The sequence below is a fragment of the Sciurus vulgaris genome (genome assembly GCF_902686455.1).
Source record: "Sciurus vulgaris genome assembly, chromosome: 5".
NCBI lineage: Eukaryota > Metazoa > Chordata > Mammalia > Rodentia > Sciuridae > Sciurus > Sciurus vulgaris.
Genome location: NC_136465.1, coordinates 48,088,218 through 48,108,499, shown reverse-complemented (window position 1 = coordinate 48,108,499; position 20,282 = coordinate 48,088,218). Strand labels below are relative to the sequence as shown.

The 20,282-nt window shown below is 44.5% G+C and overlaps 1 protein-coding gene across 1 annotated transcript in view; it reads left to right on the top strand.

Moving 5' to 3' along the window:
* Positions 1-14,907, top strand: part of PRAG1 (PEAK1 related, kinase-activating pseudokinase 1) — a 54,942-nt gene extending 40,035 nt beyond the window's left edge. Inside the window, exons 5-6 of the mRNA XM_079139091.1 lie at positions 5,807-6,564; positions 13,401-14,907. Of these exons, the coding sequence (XP_078995217.1) occupies positions 5,807-6,564; positions 13,401-14,537 (1,895 nt within the window). The 3' untranslated portion in view covers positions 14,538-14,907. The remainder of the gene's footprint in view (positions 1-5,806; positions 6,565-13,400) is intronic.
* Positions 14,908-20,282: the final 5,375 nt, after the last annotated feature.

The window sequence follows — 20,282 nt, the reverse complement described above, 5'->3', positions numbered from 1 at the left end:
ACAAGACTATAATAAGATCCTGCAATGTCTGTTGGCAGAATTTGGCGAACACATCTGTAAGACAAACTCTTAAATAGAATTGAAGCATCACAATGAACATGTATTTCAAATTGATATTACCAAATTAACCTCTAAAACAGTCAGTGTGCCCCTCTGTCAACAGTATATGAAAAGTGCTTTGAATGAACTTTTAACTCTCTTGGAAGAAACTGATCAAGAGATTAAACAAGAGATTGAAAGGTCACAATTTAGAACTACAGTTGAACTATAGGCTGGGCCTAAGAGGCATCCAGGATCTGTTTTCCTTGCTTCTCTCCTTTTGCATGTAAATCACATTCTCCTCTTGATTATTGTTTCCTAGGATGATTGAGTGGTCTGGAGAGATTCCTCGCAAATGCCACATTTCCATCCAGTTGTAAAATGTTAATAACATGCTTCCAATTTCAGACCACGTTTATCTTCTTGAAAAAGCAAAGCATTCTTTTAAAAGGAATGCTGAGCCTGTTCTGATTGTAGTAGACCCAAACAAGAGGTTGCACAATTTTCCTCTGGAGGAAAAAGTTACAAGTGGAGCTTCAGCACCCCTTGCCCTAACCCTTCACGTCCCCTGAGGGGTAACCCGGGGAACTGGCAGAAACCTGCATGACTGCCACTTCACATGTGACAGTGGCAGGGTGCCTACACTGGGGGCTGTAGTTTCCTCACCTCTAATATGAGGGGACTGAACCAGGCCACAGGACCTAAGCAAGTTTTTCTCCATCTGCCTTGCACTTAATGTGTGCTCAAGAAACACTGACTGGTGTGTGAACAAATCCACATAGCCATTTGCTGCTATACAATCTGGTATCCTCATTAAAAAATTTTCATCCATACAATATTCCAATAACTCAATTTGTTTTATCTTAGTTGAAGTTGGAGAAGAGTCAAACCAAAAGCAAAGAGTTTGGGGAAATGTGGGGACTGTGTCTTTTTTATTCCATGTTTGCTCTGATCTAGCTGCCATGACGCAGCAGAACCCTGCACAGAGGTAACCCAGCACTCCTGCATATGGCTTGGAAGCTCAAAACAGAGTGGCCACTTCCTCTATAAGCCCAGCCCTCATTTGGCTGTAGAAACAATGTAAGTGCCTATTAAAACCCAACAAGAAGAAGGACTCTACCATAAGGTAAACCTCACAGTACCACATTTGAACTTGTGCCCTGCATTTCTGCATAAGGGTTAAACTGTTCTTCCCAACCACTGAAACCTTGATTAGTCTTCTTTGCCTTCTAAATATAAGTACACGAAAATGAGTACACCTTCTCTCAGTCCTGTAAAGATTCCACGCGGTGCACTGTAGGCGGTGGGTGGTTTCCCACTAGAAATGAGGTCTCTTCTCCAAAGCACATGCACTAAAGGTTTGCTGGGTGCTCTTCTCTCTAGTTGGGTACTTTCCATATACACAGAATTGGAATTGAAAGGGAAACTTAGAAACTGGTGTTTGGAACCCTTTGACCCAGTTAGTATGCAAAATTATCAAAAACTTCCAAATGAGGTGACCAGGACAATCGTAATTACCAGGAACGTTTCTCATCCCCTTTACCCTTAATTGAAAGCCAGAATTTGGAGATAACAACGCATAACCCGGGTATAGTTGAATTACTTTTGTGTCCCTTTTGGCTACTGATCAAAGTTTGTGATGTGTTTTTGTTGTTGTTGTTGTTTGTGTATGTGTGTGTGGTTTTTTTTGGAGGGGGTGGGCGATGGTAGATTTTTTTTGAACCAGTAGTTTGCCTGTGAATTTCTGACTATTTTGGTATCAGGGCATGTTTACATTCTCTCTTTCTGGCTTTTCTAAATTCAGGTGTAGCAGCTGCTGCATATAGTAAGAATCCAGCAACTGTGTTGCCCATGGCCATGTTTTTGAAGGAATAGTTCCCCATTCAGAGTCAGGAACAATGCCCTCTGATCCCGGAGAAGACAGCCACTGCTGATCATGTGGTGGAGAAATCAGTTTCAACCAGAAAGGCCACATGTTAGCATGTTTCAAAGTAGCTCTAAAAATATAAACACCTGAGAAGTTACAGAATCCTGAGGTGCCTGGTGGGGGGCTCTCAGTGAATTACAGTCTTCTGACCAGTTGTGCTTCCAGAAGTTCAGAAGCCTACGTCAGGCTGGATGGTGTATCTGTCACAGACCAGGGTTTCCTTCCTTCTTTCCCTCCTTCATTTCTTCCTTTCAGTACAGAAATTATGATATGTGTCCGTAATGCCCAGTTATTTATACATGTGAAGCCCATACTTCCCACGAGCCTCGTGGCATTAATAAGTTTGTGGAACTCCTGGCTTTCACTTGGGCTGAGCAAGTATGTGATCAGGAGTGTTTTTTTACGTGGTGTCATTCTCTGATGAGTAGCACATGCGTCATGGAGTTATTGTTGGGTGACACTCATAGAATATCTAAAAAATAAAGAAAAAGTAATGGTGTGAATTAACTGCGCAAATTAACTGTCAATCCACGGAGCCATGCCTCCCTGTGATACCTAGAGTTAGTTCCTTTCTAGATTGACCCAAGAAGCTCCTGAGTTCAGATCTGATCAGAGCCACTGGCCGGCACAGTTCCCACGGGAAGGCAAGAGAACTCTGCGTAGGATAAGGGAGATAGATAGGCCCTCCTCCAGCTGCCTGTACACACAGTTACTGCTCTGGGCCCTGCTGTTAGGTCTGTAGCAGAAGCCGTTGATTCTCTTTGGTGATATAGGAAATAAGAAACACTAAAGATTATTTAAAAAGATTCCTGCTATTCATACAGATTAAAAAGTTTTCCAGCAGCAAGCTGTGGGAACTAGAGATAAAGGAAGGAACTCTTGAAGCCATGATAACCATCTGCCTACAGGTATTTTTATTTTAGGCCAGCTTTTCAGACAAAATGCATGTTGGGAGAGACTGAAAATGAAGAGTGGCTATAATTATAGACTATTAGTGCTGCAAGGGGCCTTCCCAATGATGCAACCTGGTCCTTTTTTTAATGAGGAATCAAAGCCAGGTAAGGCCACCAGTTAGTTTAGGGTTTATTTCACCCTTTGCCCTCAAATCAGGGTGGACGCAGAAAGGGGCATGTTGGAGGCATCGGAAGAGCTGATGTTAAAGACAAGGCCAAACCTCTAAAGATGGGGAAATAAGCATAAGGCTTAAAGAAGGGACCAGTCAAGAAACGGATATGTTAGAAACCCTCTTCTGAACCAAGAATCCTGACCAGGCAAGCTGCACTGTCACTGGAGGCTCTGATTAAAGCACCCACCAGGTGCTGGGATCCCACTCCATTCCCAGCCCCCCACTTCCGGATCCTGCCATGATGGTAATAACTTGACACCATCCCCATCGTGCCCACAAGGCTTGGGAAATGGATGTACTTTTGCCCCCTCCCGTCCTCTTGCCAGAGCTGGGAAATGGCACAGGGTGGGAGAGGATTTTTGTGCTTGGGTGTCTTCCTGGTCTCTTTAGCCTCTAGGAGAGCTGGTAAGTGATCACCCTCCTTTCTCAGCCTTTTCTATAGAGGGAGGAGGGAGAGGAAGTGAATCATCACATTAGACTTCATCTGTCCCTGTTGCTGACCAAGCCCTTGGAGTAGAGTTTCCTGGGAAGCCTGGGATGGAGACCTTGAACATCAGGGTGTCAGAACCCGCTGAGACCAGCAAGTGGCATCTCCACTCTTCCTCTGGCTGTTCCTTGAACACACTCTCTTCTGACTATTAAGAAGAAATTCCTCGGCATGTAAAGCTGCTGGTTCAGAGTATGCCTGTGCTGCTTGATTTGTTATTAACCTGAGTCCTCCTGGAAGGGACATTAATCACTCATTCAGCCTTGCTGGCAGGAGCCCCGTCCACCCTTAGCAAAGCAGTGAGAAGGTGCCTGCTATGGTCTTGATAAGCCCCTGGGAAGCCAGAGTGATTACCTAGGGACTGGGAGTAGGAGAGGGAGGAGAGGAGGGGGAGCCAGGGAGGGTGATGGTGTGCGGCCTGCCCAACAGCCTTGCTTGAATGCTGGGGTTCTCAGTCTGAATCCACTGGCTCCCAGCTCCTATGTTCAACAGGCTGCATGCACCAGCTCTGTCTTCCTGTGAACTTTGCATTTAGGGCTGTACTAGGCTGTCACACACTGATACCCCATCTGGGACCTGGGACAGGAATGTCAGCATTCCTTGCCCCGGGCTGGTGAGCCCAAAGGACATGCGCATTTGACATGCTCCCAGGGGACCCCCTCCCTCCATGAAGTGTCCCAGGGAAGGAGACCCCATCTTGATCTGAGGGGCTTCAGTGAGGCGCCCAATATCCCCATTTGGGTTAGAGAAAACAGAAAAAAGGCTCAGTGAAGCCCTAGAAAAGTCAGGAGCTTGCTTTCCCAGCATTTCACCCCACTTCAATCCTGTGATTTGTGTTTTTTGTTGTTATTTGTGTTTTGTTTGTTTTTCCTGGTCTCACTGCTAGGACTAGAGAGGTACAGAGAGGCACTAAATATCCTGTCCTTTGGGTGACCTGTCACAGTAGACTAAATATGAGGTATACATCATAAGTACTCATTCCTTTGAATCTAAGACACATGCTTTTTTTTTTTTTTTTCCCACATTTTTAAGATTCAGGATAATAGCATGCATTTTATAACATGAATAATGTTAACATTTCTTTTATCCCCCTCAGAGCTGTTATTAAAATAGTGGAAACGTCTTATAGTCAGTTCTTTGAAGGAAATGAGTATTTTTGGTACTGGGAATTGAACCCAGTGAACCACACCCCCAGCCCTTTTTATTTTTTATTTTGAGACAGGTTCTCACTAAGTTATTGAGGCTGGCTTTAAACTTGTGATCCTCCTGCTTCAGCCTCCCAAGCTGCTGTGATTACAGGTGTGAGTCACTGTGCCCAGTGTACATATATTTTTAATTTAAATTCTTGTTCATTGTGAAGCCTACATTTCATACATTGATATAAAGAATGTGGTTCAGCAGTCCATTTCACTATCAGTGTGATGGCTAGACAGGTTGTCTGAATGTCCCCCACACTCTGCAGAAACCTGTGGCCCTGATTGAAACTTTGGGGCACCCTGGGACGTTGGAAAGATTTGCTTCCCTTTGATCTGTTTCCTTATAAAATCTTCCCCTGACGAATAAGATGTCTGTAGACCAACTCTGTCCCCTAAAACAGCAAGATGTTTATGAAAACTCAGTGAACTACACAATAAAAAGGGAGAACTTTTACTCACCTAAATTGTACCTTCAATACACCTGATGTTAAAAGCAAAATGTACTCAAACCATACGTGATCAAGTTTGTTATTGCTGTTGTAGCATTGTTTGCCAAATATTAGAAACAACCTAACTGTTCATCAAGAGGGGACTAATTAAATTATGATACTTTCATGTGATGATTATGGTATGGCACTTTAAAGAATTAGATACATCACCTGATAGGAAATCTCTCTCTGAAATGTGAAAGAAAGCAGTATTCTGAATAGTAGGCACCGTGTGCTCTCTTTTGTGCAAATGTGTGTACTCATGCATACACACACACACACTTTTATTTGGATAGTTAGAAGGATGCATGAGAAACTGCAGACAGTGGTATCCTTTGGCAAGTGAGACTTAGTGCTAAGGGATGAATAAAAAGACTTATTGTCAATGTATGCATTTTGTTGACTGTGCACATATTGCCTTCTCAAGAAATAGAAAGAAATAAAATAGATTGTTTTCTTCCCACCAAAGCAATTCAAAGGCCGGCAGGACCTGGCACTGAGTAGCATTGGCCTCTAGCCTGACGGTTCCTGCTTCTTTTTCAGGTCCATCCTATGAGCCGACCCACTCGCCCACCATCAGCGGGAAGAAGCTTTTTGCTCCTGTCCCATTCCCTTCGGGCTCCACCGAGGATGTGTCCCACAGTGGCCCCGCTCAACCCCCTCCACTGCCCCAGAAAAAGTTAGTGAGCCGGGCAGCCTCTTCTCCTGATGGCTTCTTCTGGACCCAAGGCTCCCCCAAGACACGAACCGCAAGCCCTAAGCTGAACCTAAGCCACTCGGAAACCAATGTCTGTGTCCATGATGAGACTCACTTTAGCTGTTCCCTGAGCCCTGGGAACCGCCATCACCATGTCTTCTCCTCTTCTGAGCCTCTGGAGAAAGCTTTCAAAGGCAATGGCCACTGGGTCCCAGTCCCAGGGCTGGCGGGCAGCAAAGGCAGCTGTGGGAGCCCCAGCCTCCAGTGCAAAGCAGCTGCCTCCACCTCGTCCTCCCAGCTCAGTGTGTGCAGCCAGGCCTCCTCCGGCAGCACCCAGCTGCAGCTCCACAGTCTCCTGAGCAGCATCAGCAGCAAGGAAGGCACCTACGCCAAGCTGGGGGGGCTCTACACGCAGTCCCTGGCCCGTCTCGTGGCCAAGTGTGAGGACCTCTTCATGGGTGGCCAGAAGAAGGAGCTCCACTTCAACGAGAACAACTGGTCCCTCTTCAAGCTGACTTGTAACAAGCCCTGTTGTGACTCGGGGGATGCTATTTATTACTGTGCCACCTGCTCCGAGGATCCCGGCAGCACCTATGCTGTGAAAGTAGGTACCACCCCTTCCTTCCGTTCTGTACCAGGACTACTACTGGTTCTGGCTTGAGTGAATCTTCCCACCTCTTTACACTTTAAGAGTGTGTGTTCCCAAGCTCCCTTTTAAACTCAATGACTTCACTCTCTGCCTGGCCCAGGACATGGTGCAATGAGATCTGTAGTATAAAATGCATTCTGTGCTTTCTGGAATGACCCTGTATGATCTCACTGGAAAGGAAACAGTTAATCTTTTAATGTAACAGAGTCCATTCATTTATTCATACTTTTACTGAGCATATACTCTATGCCAGGTATTTTACAAAGATCTGAGTAGGTAAGGGTGAATGTGAGATTCATTAGAGTTAAAAATCTAGTGAAGAAAGTGGACAATTAAGATATTGTTCTTCAATTGTTAGAGCCTGAGGGAACTGAAATGGAGATTCAGCCCTTTAGATCTAGGCATCATCCTGAACAAGTGATATAAGATTTATTGAGCATTCACTATACATATACTCTTGACTGGGTATATTAACTGTTACCTATAGTTACAACAGTAATTCTGCAGGGTAGGTAGATTTTACAGATGGGCAATCTGAGGTTCAACATGATTAAGTAATTTGCCCATAACTAGTTAGTTGCTGAAATGGACTTGAGTCCTGGTTTGTTTATCCAGTGTTTATGTTTATGATCACATAACTTAAGAAAACTCAAGTTCAGATAAGTTAAGTGATTAACCCCCAGATCTTTAATCTTTGATACTGAACCGTGTCTCTTGGTTCCACACCCCCATTGCTCTCTCAGGGTGCAGCAGCTCTGAGAAGCTAGTAGAATCACCCACACCCATTGGCACCACTGTGGTCTTTACCATGGGTTCCAGTCTTTCCTGGTGGGTTCCTGGTCCTACTATAAATGCAGGTTTTTGTAGGGAGTGAGGAGAGGGCCTGAACTCTTTTCTGCCATCATCTCTCTCCCAAGACATTTAATTTTTCTGACTAGAAAAATGCAAAGAGTGAAGTAACTTGAAATGGCCTTAGTGGTGTAGCTTGCTGATCAGCAAAGTTTTTAAAAATAGAATGATTAGCCAAGGAAATTGCAGGGAATTTTGAGATTTTTCTTTTAAGAAATTTGAGATTGCGAACCCTGATTGGTATGTTCAAGGGGCTATCTATAGTTACTGGCTGACTGCCATGAAAAAAACTAGTCTGGCAGCTACTAGGAAGATCCAGTTTATTGTACAGAAATCAAGGCTCTATAATCAAGTTTATGGCCAAGGTGGCAGGCACTGGAAGGAGGAGCGCACAGGTATTCTGAGTGAGATTCTGTGCTGTTGTTTCTCAAAGTTCGTTGTCTAAACCCAGCAGCTACCTTCCTGATAAGCTATACTTCCTTGTCACTCCCCCAATGGAAGTTAAAAGGAAATAAATCCGAGTTTCCCTTCCTATTATGACTGTGCTGCATCTAGTATGGAGACTCGGCTTAACAATGGTGTTGCGTCCCAAAAAATCCATTGTAAGCCGGGTGTGGTGCACACCTGTAATCCTAGCAGCTCGGGAGGCTAAGGCAGGAGGATGGTGAGTTCAAAGCCAACCTCAGCAAAAGTGAGATGCTAAGAAACTCAGTGATACCCTGTCTCTAAATAAAATACAGAAAATGGGACTAGGGATGTGGCTCAGTGGTCGAGTGCCCCTGAGTTCAATCCCTGGCACCAAAAAAATCCATTGTAAACTGAAGTCAAAATGCAACTAGCAGCACAGCATCACCTGAGAGTCTAGGGTGCTTCCCCTTGTGATCACGTGGCTGACTGGGAGTTCCAACTCAGTTCTACTGGCCCTGATCAAAATCCAAATTTTGATGTACCGTTCCTACTAAATGCATATCATTTTTGCATGATCATAAAGTCAAAACATAAGTCAAGCCATTGTTAGTCAAGGACTATTTGTAGAGAAAAAAGTGATCAGTCCCTCTAGGGAGCTCAGCATGATGAATCATTTGGGTTCCTTGAAAGCAGAGGGTCTGGAGAGTGTTTTGGAAGTTCATCCTTTCCCTCGACTGTGAATCTGAGAATGTGATCCTTATGTCATCTTTGACCTGGAACCTGTCCTGTGGTCACCAGCATCCATCACTCTCACCTTGTCTTCTTGCCCTGAACCCTGGGAACTCATTTAGTCTCAAGAGACAGTTGGTCCTCTATTTTGAAGAGGAAAAAATCTAGTGAAAGAAACTTAATCCCTCTTGCCCTTGGGATAGAAAGTGATGGGACCACCTTAAGAGAAACCTGGCCATCCGGCGCAGGATACCTGGCTCTGCCACTGAGTCCAAGCTTTTCAAGGGGAAGGGTTATTTTATATGCTTTGCCCCGTGCCACTTGAATTCTAGGGCCTTGTACGATAATGTAGAATTAGCCATGTTCTCCAATACACAATGCAAAGAAATGCTCTTTCTGAGAGGATGTTAAAAACCAGCCTTGCTCCTCAGTGCATTAGAAGTCTAAGCCATAAGGAAACCAGAGATAAGCCTCAGTCTCCAAAGAAGAGAGTCCCAGGGGTTTCTTATTGGACTTTCCCAGAGACTTGGTAGCTCAGGGACCATCTCTATCATGTGAAAAAGGAAGTTTGGAGAATAGCATAAAATATTCAGAGTATAGTAACCTTGGAATGAGATTACCAGGAATGACAATATCAGTTTGCAAATGTGCCTCATCTGGTAATTGGGGGTCGGGGGTGTGAGCGTCAGTTCACACGTGCAGCTGTTCCACTTCATTAGTGCTCCAGTCTAGACACAATATAGTCATCTGGGAGCTTGAGGGAGGGGGAGCCGGGCTCCTTCCCAACCAGCCTCTTGTGTGTTGCGGAGCTCATTTCTTCTGCGCATGTTAAGCAGGGAGCCCCACACTGAAGTCGGACACAGCCTTGGTTGCACAGCCTCCGTGAACAATAGCAGACTTGCACCTGCTCTCCCCCAATGTTGGATCCCCCAGCCTGGGCTGAGGGACCTGCAGCAGTCAGGAGATAAAGCCAGTTCTCGTAGATAGACTCTGTAAACATGTGGCAGGAAGAAAATCTGTAGCTTATGGGTGTTTTCCAGGCCGTTTCATTTCTCAGCCTTCTAGAACTCCAACTCCAGTTCATAATTAGAGGCCTGTATTAGGCCTCTGGGCCTTTTTATTTAATAGACGTGACTTAGCCCAGATTTTCTGCCATCAGTGAGACCCTGGCTCCAGAGTTTAAAATGAGACTTGGCTCAGCCAAAAAGTTGGAAATTTGAGCTAAACCAAAGGTCTATGTGAAATTCATGAGCCAAAATCCTAGGCAGGACCCTGTGAAAGTTGAAATGGGTGGAGGAGGAGAGAATGGGGATGGAGAATAAGCTGTTCCCCTCTCTCCACCACCCATATGCGCCATCCAGCACTGTAGAATTATTTCAGGGGATGCCCCTCCCAGGGCTGCCAGGACTGGTTAATATGCACCCTGCACAGCCCTCTCCAGTGCAGGCTGTGAAGAAGCTGGGGGCCTTGCCAGAGGCCCTGCTCACTGATTTTGAAATGCATCCAGCCCAGTTCATTTACATCTCTGTGCAGAGTGTCAGTTGCTCAATTGAAGGCCTTGACCCAGGTTGGCTGGGCCTAAGCCTTTCAAACCCTGGAGGAAAGAGGGCCTTGGAAACACCTTCCAGCCTCTGGTATCTGCGTTCTCAGAGTTGCACAATACCTGCAAGTCAGCTCCAGATTGCAGGGCACCACACGTGGCTTCAGCGAAATGGCAGGGCAGTCACCATAGCAACCTTTCACATCAGGTGCTTACCGTGGGCCAGGCCTGGTGCTGAAAGCCATATACCTGTATTATTTCATTTAATCCTCACAATGGCCCCGCCATCATGGAACTGTCACTGCAGTTAAACCAAGGAACTTTGAGATAAAATACCACTGATCCTCATTATTTGTGGATTCCATATTTGTAAAACCCCCTACCCACTAAAAGTTATTTGTAATCCCACAAACAATACTCGTAAGAACTTTCTAGTCATTGGGGGACATGTGCAGGGCAGGGAAAAATAGGAGTCCTCCCATGTGCTTGTTCCCAGCTGAGGTGGAATAGAGTCATTCTGCATTCCAGCACTACTGCTGGAAGCAATTGTACTTTTTGCAGTGTATTTTAGTGCCCTTTAAAAAAAAAAAAAAAAATTTTTTTTTTTTTTTTTTGTACTGTGTTAGTGAGTTTGCTATTTTAAATGGCCCCCACATCTAGTACTAAATGCTATTAGTGCTTGCAAACACATGAAAGCTGTCATGGTCCTTACAGAGAAAACACATGTGCTGCAGAGGCTTCCTTCAGACCACAATTTCAATGTTAATGATTAATATCATATACTAAATAAGATGTCTCTAAATAGAAGCACACATAAAACAGTTATGTAGTGATCAGTTGATGCAAATATTGTAACCTCTGGTTTGGTATTTTCTAATTTGATGTTTGTATCTACTTAATAGAACAAAACTGCCTCAAACAACTTGTCAGTTCATGGAGCTGACATGTAAACTCAAGACATTTTCATTCCAAAGCCCATGCTTTTGACAACTAGAATACTGTCCAGTTGTCTAATCTTAAGCAAATAGTTTTACCTCCTAAAACCTCAGTTCCTCTTCTGTTACAGCATCCACCACTTTGGGCGAATGAGATTTGATGAAACACTGTGGGGAAAGTGCCTGGGGGTGATGCACTGGCCCAGGGCCTCACAAGTGCAGGGGTGCAGCTTGCGTCTGCTGTGATGAGAAGTGACAGCGGTGCTCTTCCCATGTGTGCATGTGTGCACGGAGTGCTTGCACAATCACCGAGTATTTGTCAGATTCTTAACATTGAAGACCCCCCCCCCCCGTTTCCTTTAGCTTAATAGTGTTCTAGAAGACTACCATTTAAAAACTGAGTACAGCTAGGTGGGCTAGCATAAGAAAGTGCCAGAAATAATGCCCTTTAAGCATGTATTCCAGAATCATTTTTGTTAGTGTAATAGAAAGCAATGCCTGGAGTAAATATACTTCCTTTTATTTCTAATCTGCTTCCATAATAGAGAGATTACTAAATTAATGTGCTACCCTTTCCCTCTGCCAATTAGCTTTGGGAAAAAAAAAAAAAAAAACTTTCCTCAGAGGCTCAACTCTTTCATGTGTGGTTTCATGCTGAAAGGTTTGTATAGCTGCAGTATAAATAAATCTCTGTAACAAAGCGCTTGCAGTAGAACCTCTGAAAACATCAGCATTGTGGTGCTTCATAAGCACTGCTGTAATCATTTCTGTGCAGCAGCCCAAAGCAAGGGTTATTTGGAGATTGTTGGCTGGTTGGTATTTTTTAGGTAGATGTGAGGTGCTTTTCTTCTTTGGATTACCCACTGATCCTTGCTTTTAAAAAGTCTCGGTGAGATTGCAGTCTCTGACTGAGAGAGACCACCGACCATCTTCAGTCCCTGTCAGTGTCGTTACAGGGAAGTCGAGGCCTGAGAGAGGACTGTTAGGGCTGCCTCAAGACACCAGTTGAGTGGCAGCTAGATGAAGATTAGTGTTGCTCAAGTGGCTGATGCTGCCATTGGTATAAGCAGAGGAGATGGAAGAGGCGAGAAAGACACAGTTGTGCGGATCCCCCAGGCACTCTTCCCATAGGAGCTTGAGATCATCCATCTTGTTTATTCCTACCTTCAGTTCAGAGAATGCCCTCTGGGCACTGTGGGTTCCCTGTTCCCTGGAGAACTTGCTGTTTTCTTTCAGCTGCTGTGATTCATCCTTGGAGGAAAAGCCGTGGCTTCCATCTAGCAGCTCCACCTGATCCAGCCCTGCAGGTCAGGTCAGCTAGGAGTCATTGCATATTTACCTGGATCTAAAAACTAGGGCAACCTAAGAGAACTTGGTCAAGTCCCAATGGTTTAATTCCTGCCTCTGCACCTGCCCCTGAAATTCCCCACAAAGGAAGCATCCCCACACACAAACACATTAGCTGTTGGGCAGTTCCCGTGTCAGGAGAGAGGATTGTGGAGTGAGGCTGAGTCCTGTGCAAACCCTGTCTGGCTTTGGGAGAATTCATCTAACCCACAGGGCAGTGACCTCCTACCATCCCATAATGTCACACTGCTGACTGGGTCACATGACTGTTTTATGTTGAACTTCTAAGAAGCTGCCAAACTGTGTTCTAGAGTGGTTACACCACTTACATTCTCACCAGTAATTATGAAATTCTCCTTTCGGGGAGGACTCAGGGGCAAAGCTTTAGGACTTGGCTAAATTCTCTTATGTTGCCCTAGTTTCTAGATCTAGGTAAATATACAATGCTTTCTAGGTGGTGACCTGCAGGGTCATTTTTAGTGGACATTGCACACTTTCCTCCAAGGGTGAACCCATTCTCCACATCCTCAGGTGCTTAATAGTCTGTTTTATTTGAGACGGTCTCACTAAGTTGCTTAGGGTCTCACTAAGATGTTAAGGCTGGCCTCAAACTTGTAATTCTCCTGCCTCAGCCTCCTGAGTCACTGGAATTACAGGCTTGGGCAACCATTTTCTTAACGCTCTCTTTCAAATCACAAAAGTTTGAATTAGGAAGTCAAGTTTATGAATTATTTTCTTTTGTGGGCCATGCTTTTGGTGTGGTATCTAAGAAATCAGTGTCCAACCCACGGTCTTAAAGATTCTCTTTCATGTATATTTAGTTCTTACCCTTAAGTGTACAAAATCCACTTTGAATTAATATTAGGTATGGTGTGAGGTAATTGGTTAAGTTTAGCTTTTTGCATGTAGATATCCAAATGCATTAACATCTGTCGAACAAAAACCGTGGCTCACACTCCTAACCTTGCTTCTCTTCCCCACAGATTTGCAAAACCCCTGAGCCCAAAACAGCCTCGTACTGCAGTCCCTCTGTGCCTGTGCATTTCAACATCCAGCAGGACTGTGGCCATTTTGTGGCCTCAGTGCCCTCCAGCATGCTCACCTCCCCAGATGCGCCCAAGGACCCTCTGCCTGCCCCACCTTCACAGCCCCCTGCACAGGAGCAGGACTGTGTGGTGGTCATCACCCGAGAGGTGCCCCATCAGACGGCCTCTGACTTTGTGCGGGACTCTGCTGCCAGCCATCGGGCTGAGCCTGAGGTTTATGAGCGGCGTGTGTGCTTCCTGCTTCTGCAGCTCTGCAACGGGCTGGAGCATCTGAAGGAGCACAGGATCATCCATCGGGACCTGTGCCTGGAGAACCTGCTGCTGGTGCACTGCAGCCCCCAGGCCTCCCCAGGGCCCTCCCCTAACGTCCCCGCCCCTCCCACCACCACATCCCCTTGCCCCTCTGCACCCCCCGCCAGCGTCACTCCCAGTCCCCCAGCTGCTCCCACCTGTCAGGGAGTGCCTGGTGAGAAGCAGTTGCCCAGGCTCATCATTAGCAACTTCCTGAAGGCCAAGCAGAAGCCAGGCAGCACTACTAACCAGCAGCAGAAAAAGAGCCAGGCCCGGCTGGCCCCTGAGATCGTGTCTGCCTCCCAGTACAGCAAGTTCGATGAGTTCCAGACCGGCATTCTCATCTATGAACTCCTCCACCAGCCCAACCCCTTTGAGGTGCGGACCCAGCTGCGGGAACAGGACTACCGGAGGGAGGACCTGCCCCCGCTTCCTACCCTGTCCCTCTACTCACCTGGCCTGCAGCAGCTGGCCCACCTGCTGCTCGAGGCTGACCCCATCAAGCGCATCCGCATAGGCGAGGCCAAGAGGGTGCTGCAGTGCTTGCTGTGGGGGCCCCGACGGGAGCTGGTGGAGCAACCAGGCACCTCTGAGGAGGTGCTGTGCAGCACCCTGCATAACTGGATTGACATGAAGAGGGCCCTGATGATGATGAAGTTCGCAGAGAAGGCTGTGGACCGCAGGAGAGGGGTGGAGCTGGAGGACTGGCTTTGCTGCCAGTACCTGGCGTCTGCTGAGCCCGGAGCCCTCTTGCAATCACTGAAGCTCCTGCAGCTTCTATGAGCAAAGCCCCCAGCCTGCACTTTGACTGTCTGCTTTTATGCCTTCCCCTGTACCCATGCCTTGCCTTGGAAACATCCATGTCTCCCTGGGAAATGGTACAAATGACTGTCATACTTGGATGTAAAATATGTATAAATAATATATAAATTTGAAAGACTAAGGACATCATTGCCCATTCTAGCCTCCCCTCCTCACCAAGACCGCCCGCCACCCCTCTTTCTCCCACAATAATGTACATTTCTAGCTCAGTGCAACGAATGAAGTTCTGCCAACAGACTGAAGCCTGGACTCTGGCCTCACTATCCCATTATGGAACCTCTTCACCCTCTTGTCAAGTTGTTATTTAAACCACAATAAAAAAAAATTAAAAGGAAATTCTAGCATTGAAAAAAAAGCTTTAGGTTGTCACCAGCAAGGCTCTTTTATCCCCACAGGCCTGGATGCACTAAGATCTTTGGACGGCATTGAATCTAAACCGCTGCAATCATAGCTGGGCTCTCTTGAAATGCCCTGGGTCTTATACTTCTCACGAAATGGCAGCAGTGAACTGAGGCCTGGACGTGTTGATACCAATTAATCTTCCCACCTAGCAGCCTCCTAGAAAGAATCCACATGTGGCTGGTGTGATCCCAGCCCTTTGGAACCAAACCACTGCTTCAAACACATTTCCAATTTGCTAAAAGGGGTCATCATTCAAAGATCCGGCTGAAAACACAGTTCACCCCAGATGGTTCAGATGAAAAGACCTCAACAAGGGACCACTTAGGAAGTCCTAGGCAAGGTTAAGGACCCATCAGAAAAGGATGATGGGGCAAAAGCAAGAACGGGAGCCTACAGAACAGGTGCCACCTGCAGGAGGAGTTTGTACTGGGGCCCAGAGATGGGAGAGAGGGAAGAAGAACATGTTTCCTATCCCTCTTTCCCCTCTGTCATCTCCAGGCTCAGACCAATGAGACAGCAAGGAAGTCTGGATAGGCTGTATCCTGGGAAGGGAGAAGGTAGAGCTTGAATGGGGTTCCATGTGACAAATAGCCCATTGTTCCCACTATGCCAGTGCAATTGTGGAATTTGGGAGTTTCAACTCTCAGACCAGTATTTTCTTTGCTGTTTTAAGTTCCTTCTGGTCTCCTTAAATTATTTAATGTATGTCTTGAGCCAGACATGAAGGCTCACATCTGTAATTCCAACAATTTGGGAGACTGAGGCAAGAGGATGGCAATTTCTAGGCCAACCTGGGCAATTTAGCAAGACTCTGCCTTGAATAAATAAAAAGGGCTGGGGATGTAGCTCAGTGATAGAGTGCCCCTGGGTGAATTCCCAGTACTGTAAAAAATGAATAAATAAAATATTTCTTGGCACCTGCAACCTACCAAGGCCCATATTTTTTCCCATGCCTTTAAATATGCACCAAATCAAGCCCTGTAATTCTAGCTGCTCAGGAGGCTTAGGCAGGAGGATGGAGAGTTCAAAGCCAGCCTCAGAAACTGAGACCCTATCTCTAAATAAAAAATTTTAAAAGGGCTAGGGATGTGGCTCAGTGGTTAAGTGCCACTGGGTTCAATTCCTGTACCCCCCCAAAAAAAATTTAAAAATAAGTTACCAAGTGAATTAGAAGACAGCAGATCTTTCCTCCCTCCTCAAAGTTAGATGCACACAAAATAGTAAAAGCTAACTAATTTGGAAGGAAACAGCCCCAATACCCTTGTACTTTTATCTAAAGGATAATCTTTCAACTAGTGAGCTAATTAATTTTGAAGAGCTTGTTAATGATCTATGGACAATTTAAGACAAATGCAAAAGACCTTAATAGATGTCCTAGAACTCTGGAAATGTGATTAGCAATCAGGATGGGGAGGGAACTCTCCCAGGCCCCCTCCTACATATTAATATCACTTTTGCAAGCTCCACCTTCTGTGTCTGGTTACACATAAACACATCTATATTTCCATGCATCAGTGATTAAGACCTCACCTGGGGCCACATTTGCAATTTTCATTGTTGCCTGAATGTTTGAGAAAAAGAGCTGGCTAAAGCTAGCTCCCAGCTATGTACAAGAGAAAAATGAGTGTGAACGTGGAAATCATGATCCTCTATAAGATCTGTTTCAGGAGGTGTTACACGTTGTCAGTTGTTTTTTCCTGGGAATATTCCAGGCAAAACCCTCCTCCCTCAATTTGCTGTCTTTTGTTTTCTTGTCCTTCCTTATTTCAAACAAACAATAGAGAGGGAGGAAGCAAACATGTCGCCAGGGGTAAACCGGTGCCATTTGGAAACACGTGTCTCAGGAGGCATATTTTTAATCCCTGAATTAATTGCACCTCTTTAATATGCCACCCACTTCAGGAGGAAAATTAGGTTGCACAAATGGTTTTAAAAACCAAAATGAAACGAAATTTTAAGGTGGTAAGAGATGAAACTCTAGCAATAAATTCTGATTGAGAAGAATGAAAGCAATTAAACTTAACCTCTGAGCTGCTCGCCCACCAACCTAGAAAAAGAAAACAAGGGTCACAGAATTTCTTTTTGTGTAATTTTAGGGAACTGTTCCTCAGGAGGAACAAAACCTTTGCCCAGCACAATATTCTAAAGGAAATTTGTCGAGTCATTGAAGACATTGGAAAATCAATTAAAAATAATTTTAAAAAGTAAAAAGAAAGCATTTTTCTAAAATAGGGCAATTTCTTGTATTCACCATTGGTAAAATCCAAGTGGGTAGGGTTCATTCTTTGTTTTATCTGGAGTCTTTGCCACCCATTCCTCCCTGAGGATTGGCCTTTGCCATGAATGGTAAGTCATGTAGTTACAAAGGACAGATTTGGCAAACAGCTTCAGTCACAGTAAACTCAAGGGTTCAATATAACTGGTCTTTTGTCTACTCTGAATACATCTGGGATGCACAACTTTATCTCATAGAAAACTCCAGCTCTGAGTCCAGAAACAATAATTTTATGTAGGATTGAGAGTCAGAAGTAATCAGGAACCTTTGCACGGGCGACTGTCAAACAGTATCTTTCTATTTAATACTTTTGCTGGGGTTGGGAGTGTGGCTCCAGGGTAGAATGTGTGCTTAGCAGGCACAAGACCTTTGATGGGTCCTCAGCACCCACCACCACCACCAGCAACAACATAAACCAATGAATACAATGAACAAAAAATTAAAAAAAAAAAAAAATTTCTGCTCTCTGTGAGTTCATCTTCCCTTTTTCTTGGCTTTAACCCCAACTACTGGTATTTAAATCTCCAATTTTTCTTCTCTCCAGCTTTGAGTCAAGTCGCCCCCATATCCTTTCACATATGTAGCTTTTGTTAATGGGTCTTTCCCATTTTCATGCCAAGATGTGGAATCTTCTTTCTTCTAAATTCTTTCTTGTAGGAGTTAAGAAGCCTCCCATCTAAATTGTTAATAGCCTTGCCAAAAGCAAGATAGGCACTTTAGGGAATATTTATTTATCATAACACATGGCTCAGCTCTGAAAAGACTGGGCTCTGGGGAGATGTGTTACCACTTTATGCAAAAGTTTTTTTAAGAGCTTAGGGCTGGAGAAAACTTCTGTGATGCATACATGTACGCAAAACATCGTGAAGAAAGAAGACAGATACTTGAATGACTTCTCTGAAATTTCCTCTTTAAGAACATAACCAATAAGTGAAAGAGACCCTTCCCACTCCTCTCTGCTGAATATCTAAGAATCTTTGAAGAGCTAAATATAAGCTTACTAAATCTTACTAAAAGTAGTAGATTTGTAAAGTAAATTCACTTGCTATTTTTAATAAAGTATGATATGAATGGAATTGATTCATTAGAAACCAAAATTTTAACCCAGCTGATGTCATTGCTAAAAACAGAAAGGAAAAAAAAAGAAAGAAAATGTTTGGAGCATGGGTCATGGAGTGAATGTTTTGACAAATTACTCTTTCTCTTTTCCAGTATTAATTAGCATAGGTAAAGGGGCAACTTGTGTGTTAGAGATGTCCCAGGAGAGGACTTGAACCATGTAAAAGTGGTTAGGAGGTAGCCTGTTGGGTTTTAGGGGCCCAGGAAAAGAGTCCATACTAACCCAAAAATGATATCATCAATTCAGGGGAAACGGGTTGGAGTAGAACATCAATGACCAATTTGGAACCTTACTAGATCCAAGGTACTCCATCTTCCCTGATCTAGATCTTTCCTCCCAAGATTTAACTGCATCCACTTCCAACTTTACAGAGTGGAGTAGCAAAGTCAAGTTGACTCAGGACTTTTCTGCATGCCAACAGGCTGACTTAGACTATTCCAGGGGACATTGAAACATATATATTGGTCATATATTCTAAATGCTGCATGCAAATTTTTTCAACTCTTTTACTAGGGGAGGTTATAGTTATTTCCTTAAAGAACACTGTGCTGGACACTGGATTGTCTAAACTGTCAGGACTTTATGCACTTTCATGGATTCTTTGACTCTGCTTTATTAGAGGTAATCAGGCATAGAGACAGGTTGAAGAAATTGAGTGGAGGGTTAAAGAGCAAAAGAAAAGGCAGGAAATGAGAACATAAGATTTGTAGATAAACACCTGCTGAGTCTAGATCCAGCCCTAATGACATCCCACATCCTAGAAAGATCATTCACATCTGCCTGCCCTTTACTGGGATGATACATACTCCTGAGTGTCTATTCTTTTCTCAAAGATCTCCAGGGATGAGGAAGCTATGCCTGTTTCTCTTTTCTAGATGGTAGAGTTCAATTTTAGTGTTGGTAGCAGATTCTTTAAAGGTCAGAAGATTTGAAGAGCTGTGCCCTTTATTTTTCCTGACTCTTCCCACCTCTATGATAATATAGACAAGTTTCAATTTTCCAAAAAGAGTAGCAGTCTCTCCTCCCTACCTCTCAGATTGTTGGTCTTATTTATTTTGAGCATGGAAACCATAACATGGCACTAAGTCAAAGCTATTTTAAAAGGTAAACTATTCCCTCCTCCTTTCCACCTCGCCTCCTACCACCTATAGTAGCCAAACTCACCAGTGTCAACCTTATCCGTGTGTGTGTGTGTGTGTGTGTGTGTGTGTGTGTGTGGCTAAAGATCAAATCCAGGGCCTCACTTGTGCCCTACCACTGAGCTTCACCTGTGGCCCCTGCTGTATCCTTCCTTCCATGTTTAGTTCACACAAATGAGCAGACACAAGATGCCCTCTGCATCCTTGGGATTCAACCAACCAGGAATTAAAAATATTTGGGGGAAAAAAAATCAAATCTGTAACTGAACATATACAGACTTTTGTTTTTTCCATGTCATTATTTCCTAAACAATTCAGTGTAACAACTATTACCAGAGCATTTACACTGTATTAGGCATTATAAGTAATGGAAAGATGACTGAAGTATTCAGAGGGATGTGCTTAGGTTATGTGTAAGGCACTTGAGCATCTAAGGATTTTAGTGTTTGCAGGGGGTCCTGGACCAATCCCCCACAGATACTGAGGGATGACTGTGTATTTCCTCTTTCCTTCTTATACAGAAATTAGCACTTTAGACATGTAAGAGTTCTTTGCTTTTCTCAGTTAGCAGTACCCCAAGGGGAATGATATTAAGAGAGGGTGACTTGATCTCTCCCTTAAGTCAGAGAAGGACAAGGTTTCATCATCCCTCCCAGGTATTAAAGTATCCTTTGCATGGCTGGGAGAGTCACCAGACTTAACTATTCTTTACAGGTATTGCATCTTGGCTTAGGTCTTAAGACAACCATTGTATTTCTATTGAGAGATAA